This window comes from Cicer arietinum, chromosome 1, assembly GCF_000331145.2.
Source record: "Cicer arietinum cultivar CDC Frontier isolate Library 1 chromosome 1, Cicar.CDCFrontier_v2.0, whole genome shotgun sequence".
NCBI classification, from domain to species: domain Eukaryota; kingdom Viridiplantae; phylum Streptophyta; class Magnoliopsida; order Fabales; family Fabaceae; genus Cicer; species Cicer arietinum.
Window position 1 is genome coordinate 7,745,398 of NC_021160.2, and position 12,018 is coordinate 7,757,415.

A 12,018-nucleotide genomic window follows, 5' to 3' on the forward strand; every position below is an offset into this window, starting at 1 on the left:
CTCCAGAACATTCTCCCGAATGTTCCCCACCACAAGAACGTTCTCCGACTGCTCCTCCACCAGAATCTTCTCCACATCCACAATCCTCTCCACAAAAGCATACCAAACGGTCTTCATCTCCTCAGCCTTCCCCTATCTCCACGTCCTCTAATTCTGAACCGATGGGAACGCGTGATTGCAGTTACATTAGGAGGATCTCACGGGGCGCGTGGAGATACTCAGGGTGTATAGCTTTTTGGTAGGATGATCAGATTAGGATGATGTATAGGAACTAGGTGTCCTTCTTTTTGGATTGGAGTATTTTTAGTTTGGAAAACTGTACTTATACTAATATTGTCAGTTTGACTTTTTACTTGAATGGGTTCCATGTACCATTTGTTGTTGTGTAAATGTTTTGGATTTATAATTGGAGAAACTCTTCCGCTGTTTGTAAATTATAATGACTCAATTATTTATCCAAAGGCATTTTCCTGATTTAATTCTTTGTTTTATTTTAATTCCTTTTAATCTCTTTAAAAAAAAATATATATATATATACCCTCGCTTTGAAAAACGGGGTGTTACAAAGCCTCTCCCCAAAGTTTTCAACAATATGTGTCAACATACTCTACTTCCACACTGTGGAAGTCATGAGTACGTCTCTGATAATGACGATGTGCTCATCTATCATATGTTAAACTGCAAGAGATTGGATTTACCTCATGTTATTCTCCAGCACATGATCTGTGTAGCCCAAAAAGATTACAAAAAGAATATTGTGCCTTATGGCATGGTCCTGACTAAAATCTTCAGGCATTTTGGAGTATCTCTTGCATCTGAAAAATCTTTGATAAAAATTTCCAAGTTTTCCACCAAAAATTTATCTCATATGCGCAACACCGCCTCTGCTCCAACAGCTACTCCTCCATCTTGTCCCATCTCTCTCAAAAGGAAGAGATCAACAGGAAGACGACCTTCCAAAAATCCTATTTCCTTTTCCTCTCCTTCTACTGATCCCAAGGAAATCTCAGACAAAACTCCTACACCAGAACGTTCTCCACCTCCTCCAGAACGTTTTCCAGAACATATCCCATCACATCCCACTCTTTTTGCTCAAACATCTGGCACTGTCCCTTCACATATTTCCTCTTATTCTCAACCACTTCACTGCCCTACACATGACTTTAGTACTCTCTTGTCTAATCCTCTTATGTCTACCATGTCTCCACTGTTTGTTTCACCACAGAAAACCAGTTCCTCCATTTTCGGCATAAGTCAGTTTTTGAACTTTCCCGCTACTGCTGACCCCTCTACCTCATCTGTTGGCCCCCTACCATCTATTTCATCTTCTTTTGCCTCTCTTCCATCCTTATCTACCATGCCTATTCCCTCCAACACAGTTGTTGCTACCTCTTCTCAACCCTCCGCTCACCTTCCCTCCACTTCCACCTTAGCTGCACCATCAAACTCTGATATCATGGCCGCTCTCCAGATCATCATGGCAAGACAAATTCAGCATGATCAAGAGACTGCTTTACTGAGAACTTGGATGGCTGATCACCTTGCTCCCAAGCTGGGAATTCCACCTCCGCCTCCTCATCCGGTGCCCCCTCCTTCTCAAATCTCTCCTGCTGGAAAATCCTCCTCATCCGAAGGATCTTCTCCCTCCCTAGCCTCTTAGGTATATCACTTATGTCTTTTTGTATGACAAATGGGGAGAATTAAGTTATATTTTCATTTATTTTGTCACTGTTCTCATTATGTATTTCTGCCACTTTTGATGTATCTTTGCCAAATTGAGGGGGAGCTATTACAACTCTTTATATTAGAATCAAATTAAAATCTAAATTAACATGTTTGTCATCATCAAAAAGGGGGAGATTGTTGAGACAAACTCTCTATTTTAAAGTTTTGATGAAAATAAACAAAGGTTAATTAAGAATGTTAATTATGATTCTAAATATTATGTTAATTTAACTTGTGTTTTTGAGTGGATTTAATTAAGAGCAGAATCAAGCAAATACAAGAAAAGACAACAACAAGATCATTCTGCATCATAACAGAGAATGATCTTCAGCTTCAACAAATTATCCATCACAACAAGTTGGTCAAATCTTTTCTATCCATGTGATAACAAGTCTGCTCTGGAAATCATTCATATCTAACAAGTACATGGCAAGGAACAAGTACAAATAATCCAGACTCAAAAAGGATATTTGATCGCAAAGATCAAAGAGTTCAAAGATGGACAAAAGTCATGACGGCTTAAGAACTCCAAAATTCAAATGTCAAGAAAACTTGATCAAACTGGGTATATGACAAGACAAGAACAAAGGAAATACAGAACGTTTAAAACGGGAACTCCAGAATGATTATTGAAGCTCAAGAAAGTTCAATCTGATAAAACCAAGAACGTTAATCATTCTCCGTTTTTCTGCACATCAACAGCAGCCTTGCATTCTCTCTGTTTCAGTCTGCAATTCGTTTCTAATCTTCTCCAACCTTCTCTAGCTACACTCAAGACTCAAGGCAGATAATGTACCATCCAAGATCAATGAAGAAATGTCAAAGAAAGGACAGAAATGCTTTCAATGCTAAAACATCAAAAGTCAAAAAGCTGTTTTCAAAGAAGCATTATTTTTATTCTAAAAATAATGTTTCAGTCAAAAAGCTAAGTCTTTCCAACAGCTCTTGTACCTTCATTCAAGTACATCTACAGCCTATAAATAGAAGGCCATTATCTCAGTTCTCAGCAAGAAATTCAAGTGTTAAGTAATCAACAATATACAATCACACTTAAGCTTGAAATTCTGCAAAAACAGAGGCAACATCACTTTCTGCAATTCGCGAAACTGTTACTGCTGCTAACACACATACCAGCTGCGAAATTGTCATTAAATTCTCTGTAAAGAATCTATTCTCAAACAAGAGTTGAGCAATATCAGATTCTGTCAAATTCGATCATTTGTAAAAACTCAAACTATAAGAGTTTCTTTATAGTTTGTTTAAGATTGCTTCCTATCAAGGTTAGATAGGTGTTGTAATTGCTTTCTGGGTGGAAAGTAATTAAGAAAGAAATAGATCAAGGTCAATCTATTCTAGGTGTTGTAAGATTAAGAAGGCTCTTCATTTTAAACACTTAGTGGAAAATCTCACAGTGTGAGGACTGGACGTAACCCACGTTGGGTGAACCAGGATAAATTTTTGTGTGGTATTCTCTTTCCTATCTCCTTCTGTATTATACTGCATTAATCATTTAAGATAAAATAGAAACTGATTTTCTGCTAATTTAAGAACGTTCTCTGTTTTATAACATAAACCAAGAACGTTCTTCGTTTTCTGTTTCATAACCAAGATCATTCTTGAGTTATTTTCTTAAGTTTTAACAGGAATTTTTAAAAGGCATATTTACAATTCAAACCCCCCCTTTCTTGTAAATCGACATTGTTACTTCAAAAACTAGTGGGTTCACTTGGGGAGTGAACCACCCAACAAGTTGTTGGCTGTCCCTTATTTTTAAACAAATCAAATGTATATATTGAATATTTTTTAAATAAAAATATATAAATATTAACTCAATCCTTGTAGACAATTGGCATACTTCTTTTATGAAAAGAGTAATTCTAAAAATACAGTTGGTATATAAATAAACATAGATTTAGTAAAAAAAAAATCAATATTATTGCTTTTATCACAAAATGAATGAGTCATTTACACATATTAAAAAAATAATAAATAAAAGAGAGAAAATAATATTTGATTAAATTACTCTTATTAAATTACTCTCGTCAATAGTCATTTTAAAAGTATTACCTAAACTCTTTCAATTGAATATAATGAAGCTTATAAAACAATGAGCTACTATTATTTCTTCATTATTATAGATTGATATCTTATTCCAACTTAATGCACAAAAAGAAGTACTTGACACAACTATAAATAACAAACATTTAAGGTATTAGACAATTGTTTATTTTGTACTATATGTTTGGTGGATAATGGATAAGACAAATAAAATGATAAATTTTTTACAACAATAACCTTTAGGCTATATATATATATATATATATATATATATATATATATATATGCTTACAAATGTAAATATTCGTAAAGGAGAGTGATGGAGAAAAAAGAGATAAAGAGGAGAGAGAGAGAAAGAGGAGGATAAAATCAGAAGAGGGAGATAATAGTTGAGGGAGAAAATTTATAATCTCTCATAAACAAAAGAGGACGCTATTGTTTTGAAAGTACAAGATTTATAACTCAAATGACAACTGTATAAACATTTGATATGTTGAGATACATATTTAAATTCAAAATATCCGTTTCTCATGTTTAGTTTGTGTTAGTTTTGCAACTAAGTCTTTTTTATAAGAAAAACCACATTATTATTAAATTGCTTAAACAATAATCAAGTATATAAAAGTAACGTGAGATTTTTCAATAAATATTACTCGATCCATCTTAAATAAATTGCCTATTTGTATCATTTTCTATTCAATCTTTTTTATTTTCAACTTATTATTAAGATAATAATAAATACTTCATTCGGTCTTAATTATAAATAAAAAGTCAACTATATTTAATATAAAAGGATTACATCAATACTTATATAATAAATATATTATTTATTCTTTAATTTAATATTTTTCTTTATATTATAAAATTGTTTTTAAATTATAATTCAACATATAAATATCGATATTGTTAAATGAAACCCTTTGTCTTTGTTTAAAAATTTCACAATTGTGTTAATTAACTATAATAGAATTGATTATTTTTTCTATAAAAAAAATTGTCATAAAATCAATTATTGTGACAAGGACGACTCAAGGAGCACGAATACTAGGACAAGGAAGAGGGAGTATACAATTAATTTGACGTTTTTAATTGCAATAGGCGTTGAAGTTTCTACTGCAAATTTACGAAGAGAATAAGGGAGTACTAGCATACTATTAAGAGAAAAATTAGTGTACATATGGTGTGATATATGAATCGATACCATTAATAATTGAATGAGTTTTCTTTTTATTAAAAGTGCTTGCAAAATAATTAAATATTATTCATTAAAAATATCAGTGAAATAAATTTTAAATTATTTGAATTTTTATATTCATGATAGTGAACATTGAATATTTTTATAATATAATATAAAAATTAGTATAATGTTTATAAACAATAAACTTATATTTTTTCTTATAAAATGATCCTTCTTAAAATATAAAACTTGACAATAGAATCGATCAAAAACATAAGAAGTCTTAAATCAAATTTTATTATGAGGTCTTTCAGAGACATTTTAGTAAAATTAATATAATTGATTTTATATAATATTTTTTATTTATTTTTAATTAAGTCAATTTATTTAATATTTACTGAGACAATATTAAATTTAGGTAAAGTTTTATTAATTTTAGATTTAAAATTTAGAATATGAAACTTTTTCATAAAGTAAAAAAAGAAAAAATAGAAATCTTTTTACAAAATAATTTTTTTTTTAAATATAAAATGTTTTTTTTAGTAGCCCAACCCTTGACCTAATCCAGGACAACAAATAATTCTTTGAATTATAAAAATTATTATTAATTTACTCTATTTGTCTCATAATATAAATAAAGATAGATGAAAAAAACAGATTTATACGAGTCAATTTTAAACCACATTCTTTAATCTATTCTTTCTTATATCATGAGAGAAATGAATTATTAATTTAGGTCTTGACCAATAACTAAAAATATCATTAATTATTTTTGAAGTTTAAAACATTTCCTTTAATGACATTATCGTTGAACCAAGCCTAATCAACAAATAAAAATTTAATTTGTAGAAATACATTTCATCAAAATCAAAAACCCCCAAAAAAAAAGCACCAATGGCAAAACCCAAACCCATTTCTCTATCCACATTTTTTTGTCTATCTTTTTTTCTCCTAACTCTGTCTGCATCCTTAACATTTTCAAGACCAACAAAACAAACAAACTCATATTTGTTAACCAATTTCCTTAACTGCTTCACACAACACACAACAAACTCATCCGACATTGTTTACTTCCAAACAAACCCTTCATTTTCCACTGTCCTCAATGATTACATCCGAAACGCACGTTTCAACAAAACCACAATACAAAAACCATTAATCATAATAACAGCAAAAACACCATCACACGTTCAATCCACTGTCATATGCTCCAAATCAATAAACCTCCAAATCAAAATCAGAAGCGGAGGACACGATAATGAAGGCATTTCATATGTCTCAAATCAATCACCCTTTATCGTACTCGACATGTTCAATCTTCGAACTATCAATGTCGATATTGAAAGAGAACAAGCATATATTCAAGCCGGCGCTACGATCGGTGAACTTTATTATAGAATTTATGAAAAGAGTAAAGTTCATGGATTTCCTGCTTCTGTTTGTCCAACTGTTGGTGTTGGCGGTCATGTGAGTGGTGGAGGGTATGGAACAATGTTGAGAAAATATGGTTTAGCAACTGATAATATTATTGATGCTGAGATTGTTGATGTTAATGGTAGGATTTTGAATAGGAAATCAATGGGTGAAGATGTTTTTTGGGCTATTAGAGGTGGTGGTGGTGCTAGTTTTGGTGTTATTTTATCATACACTGTTCAATTGGTTTCTGTTCCAGAGATTGTTACAGTTTTTAGGATTGGGAAAACATTGGAAGAGAATGCTACTGATCTTGTTGTTCAATGGCAACAGGTTGCTCCTACAACAGATGAAAGGCTTTTCATGAGACTATATTTGCAGCCTATAACATCTAATACTTCTAAAACATTGAGTGCTTCTGTTGTTGCTGTGTTTCTTGGTGGTGCTGATGAAGTTGTTGAGATTTTGGGAAAAGAATTTCCACTTTTGGGTTTGAAAAAAGAAGATTGTCTTGAATTAAGTTGGATTAATTCTGTTCTTTGGTATTATAATGATCAGAGTATTAAAAGTGGTGCTAAACCTGAGATCCTTTTGGATAGGAATGTTAATTCAGCTATTTATGGTAAGAGAAAATCTGATTATGTTCAAAAAGCTATTCCCAAAGATTCGTTGGAATTGATTTGGAAAAAGATGATTGAGTTGGGAAATATTAGTTTTGCTTTCAACCCTTATGGTGGAAAAATGGCTGAGATTGCATCTGATGCAACACCTTTTCCACATCGTGCTGGAAATTTGTTCAAAGTTCAATATTATGTGAATTGGATGGATGGAACAGAAGCTTCTGAAACTAACTACTTAACTCAAAGTAGATCGCTTTATAGTTTCATGACACCTTATGTGTCAAGTAATCCAAGAAGTGCTTTTTTAAATTATAGAGACCTTGATATTGGAATTAATCGTTTTGGTAAGAATAGTTATCAAGAAGGTCAGGTTTATGGTTATAAGTATTTTAAGAATAATTTTGATAGGCTTGTTAAGATTAAGACTACTGTTGATCCTGAAAACTTTTTCAGGAATGAGCAGAGTATTCCTGTTCTTCCTCGTAAGCCTTAGGGTCCATGGACATGACAGCATAGAGACATGATGTAATAAGGAATACGATAGAGACATGATAAGAAGTTATTGTGTCGTGTGTTTGATGTGCACGTTATAACAAATTTGATAAGATTAATCTATTATATTCTGTATTTGATACACAACAGATAATTAAATAATATGATTTATATTGAAATAAAATAAAAAATTTATCCGTATAATCTATTTAATGTTTTTCTCTCTTAAAATAACATCAAAATAACATTCATATATTTTTTATAAATAAATAAAAATGCTAAAAAAAGTAAATAATTTATAAAAAAAAATTATATACTTGAAAAATTAAAAAATACTAAAACACATGTGAAGTCATCTCGATTGGTCAAACTCTCTAAAAATTCACTCCTTAATCTCTCTCTATCCATTGGTTGATTTCTAATGCTATGTTTTTCATAAAACCACATTGAAGAATGACTCACTATCATAAAAATTATTCAACAAAGTTCGATCATCTCTAAAAACATTTGCTCTATCAGTCTGAATGAGAACATAACTGATTCTTTTTTGAACATTCTTCGTTTTCTGCTTTTTGAAGAATGTTGATCTGAAGCTTCTTTGTCAACCATCTTTGACAGTGATTCATGGTTATTTTATCATGTGTGCAGACATCTTAGTGTTATGCTAAAGTATCCATTTATAAAATGTTCTTGATTCATGCTAAGAACTGGATAATGATCTTTCTTGAACTTGGAGGATATTCTTGTTTGATTTACCATGAGCCATGCCTTTTACCCTTGGTTCTTTTGGAGTGATTCTATGGTTGTTGTGAGCTTTGTATATTACTTGCAGAATACTAGAAACGAATCACATGAGAGTATCTCCAACGGTGAACTCAATATGGGTTCATTAAATAGGGTCCACCATGCCACATTATCTTGAAATAACTTATTCATTTTTTACTCCAACGATGAACTCAGGGGTTTATTGAAATAACCGTGATATATTTATTATTATACGTAAATTAATTATAAAAAAAAAAGTAACTGCGATGAAGTATCGTTCCTTCCTGACAGTACCATGATAACACATTGGCACGACTCCAACTGTGAACTCACAAAAAACTAAATTTTACGTTATTACACCCTGGCGGACGAACCCATTTACGTACCGTTGGAGATACTCTGAGCTTTCTTTTCATTAAGAGATGATATAAGTATTCTTGTTGTAATGAAACTGTGGAGAATGTTCTTCGTTTTTCAGACTTCTGTCATTAACCTATCTTTGATTGTCACACTCAAAAACACATGTTAAATTAACACATCATCTAGAATCATAGTTAGAAGTCTTAATTAACATTTGTTTGTTTACATCAAAAGACTAATTTGAGATTTTGTCTTAACAAATTATATATCCCACCATGAAATGATTTGATTTCTTTATGCTTATATTAGGCGTTTCATATTTAAATTGGAATTGAAAAATGCAACATCGTTTAAATATTTAGAGATGATTTATTTTATTTTAGGAATACGTAAAATAACATATTCTTTAGTTTTCTTTAATTATGAAAAGATAATTTAATTCTCTTTTCCTTAAAGTATGGAAATTAACATGTCCTATTTGTTTTCCCAAGGGTATGGAAAAGTTTCCCAATTATCTTGATGTAGGTCACCAAGATAATTGAGACCTCTTGATAAAGTTGGTCTAACCGTGACCCCAAATTAGTGTCTTGATTCGTTCTTTCTTTATCTATTGTTTCATGTTTGAAACAGTCCTCAATGTACCACCTTGTACTTGGATCATGTATGCCATGATTAATGAATGCAATGCATTTGTAGTTTTATGTATGTGATGCACATTTCATCAATACGAATAATGCAATCATTTGATCAACTCAACAAGGTAATAGAAATAAAAGGTAACTTATCTTCAATCATTCATCATGAAAACCTAGTTGGTTGTTCATTTAAATGGAGTTTTGTCCTTTAAATTTTGCATTCTGATCAACGAGATTTGACCAGAGGTATACTCTAACAAGAGGCAACACAATCAGAGGAAGCTTGGATCAGAGGCAACATGATCAAAGTATGCTTGATTAGAGGCAGACTACGAGGATGCATGATCAGAGTCAGAGGAAGCATGATCAGAGGCAAAGTCTGAGGAAGCATGATCAGAGACATAATTAGAGACAATATGATCAGAGGCAAATTAAGAGACAACATGATTATAGGTAGAATCAGAGACAACATGATCAAAGGCATAATAAAAAAAACAACATGATTAGAGGCCGCGGTGGAAGAAGGAAATTAGAGATAAAAGATAAGGAAATCAGGGGAGAAAATAATAAAGAGAATTAGAAACAGAATAACATATGTAGGAATTCTAGGAACACATTAATTATGTGTTCCATCTATCACGATTAATTCTAATTTATGGGATTCCTAACACATAAGAATCATCACACTAACATATGCATAATGGATTATTTTTAAAATAGTTAAATGCATATTTTCAACATTTCCTGCATGGTAAAAGACATAGTTTTCTCCCACTCTCAGTTTTTTTTTTTAATAAAACACAACATCAAATCCAAAAAATCGTATGTACAGTAAATGAGATTTAAATTGAATCCATAAAATCACATGCAAAAGTGAAGTTTGTTTTAAGAAAGAATCTATGTTTTCTAAAGAAATTCCTCTTCGATTTGAACTGATTTGTGGAAGTTATCTACTATTTCAGCTCTCAATTTCTTCAGTCTTCGCTCCTTACTTCAATTTCTTTGAAGTTTTTCCTGGTGTTCATTGACTTCACCTTAGTACATTTTGGTTGATTACTAAAGATTGAGGGTTGAAAACATACAAGGGGTCAGAACAAGTATGAGGAACTTAGTGAGTTGTTGTATTTGACAGATTTTGGAAAGACAGTGAAGAGAAAGAATAGGGAAGACGACAAATAGTAATATGTGTTGGTGTGTTTTTGAGAGAGTGGTAGTTGGAAAAAATGAAGGAAAATGAAAGCCGAGATGTTTTAGTCCCCGCGAGGAAGAGAAAAAGGAGCCAGAAAAATGGTGTGATCCATCATTTGACACTTCAACGTAATACCACTATCACTTTCATCTTCTAACATTGATCCTAAATTAATATTATTAAAATAAAATATTAATGTTTTAATAGAATTTCTAATAATCTTGTTGTCATCTAAATCTTCTAAGATAGTGACACGACAATTACAAATATAAAAATTTCAAAAAAAATTAACCTTATTAAATAATGTTTTAATATTAATAATATCATTAAATAAAATAAAGTTAGTTAGCATTTGCTTTTGAGAATCAAAATTAGATTTTTTATTTATTATAACTTGTACTCCGTTAGGACTTGAATAAATAAAGTTAATTAAGATATCCTTTGGTTGGGACTCAAACAAATAAAATTTTTTCTCATAAGAGGTACTATTCTAATATAAAATATAAAAAAAAATTAATCACAAAAATGAAAATATTTAATTTAATATTTGATTATATATATATATATATATATATATATATGTGTGTGTGTGTGTGTGTGTGTGTTTTTTTTATATATTTTAAGATAGAGAGTGTAAATGAAAAATATTGACTCGTGAGTTTTGAGCAATTTCCTTCGAATTGCAACACATTTAATACTCCTTCCATTCTAAAAGTAATTCTTACATTTAATTATTTTACACGTATTAAAAAAAATCAGAAGAATAATGATTTTACCATATTATTTTTATTAGTCTTTAGTTTATATCAATGATCATAAATGCATAACAAGTGAATAATAAATTGAGAATAATGTACATAGTATTATTCAGATGATACAATAAAAAAAATTATAAGTATATCATATTAGAACGAATGGAGTAAAGTATATGAGATTGATTTTACCATATTATTTTTATTTGTCTATGGTTTATTTTTGTAAATGTGAGTATTATCTTAGGACGAATGAAGTAGGATATATGCTCAATAACTAATGAGAATTTTACAATCACAAAAAAAAAAAAAAAAAGCAAATTATTTACAAAAGAAGCGAGAAAAAGAAATAATATATGTAGAAGAAAGCAAATCTTCCATCCAAAAAATTAAGAAAGCAACTCTGGATCTCAAGAAAAGCAATAAAAATATTACATTAGTAGAAAGAGAAAATCTCTTGTCAACAATTTTTTATTACGTTACTAGAAAGAGAAAATCTCTTGTCAAGACAAAAGAAAAAAAAAAGGTTTAAATATAACCTTGTTTCTTTATTTTTTATTTAATATTTATTTTTTATATTTATTTTTGTAATTTATTTTTTATAAGTAATGAATTTTAGTCATTTTCTCAATAATAAAAATTATAATAATATATAATTATTGGAATCACTTCTAACAATTGTAAAATGTCTGTTCTCTGTAATATTCTTTCAATAAAACATCTATTTAACTCAAAAATAAGATTGTACTTGAAGAGACTCTCATTGTATGTTTTGAAACATATGTAAAGTCTTTGAAGTGAGTGATGCTTATAAGAGTTCGTTGTATTGATG

The 12,018-nt window shown here is 30.3% G+C and overlaps 1 protein-coding gene across 1 annotated transcript; it reads left to right on the forward strand.

Moving 5' to 3' along the window:
- Positions 1-5,834: 5,834 nt before the first annotated feature.
- LOC101506778 (berberine bridge enzyme-like 21) lies at positions 5,835-7,611 on the forward strand. The gene has a single exon (XM_004486430.4). The coding sequence runs from the start codon at positions 5,855-5,857 to the stop codon at positions 7,484-7,486; it is 1,632 nt and encodes a 543-aa protein (XP_004486487.1). The 5' UTR covers positions 5,835-5,854; the 3' UTR covers positions 7,487-7,611.
- Positions 7,612-12,018: the final 4,407 nt, after the last annotated feature.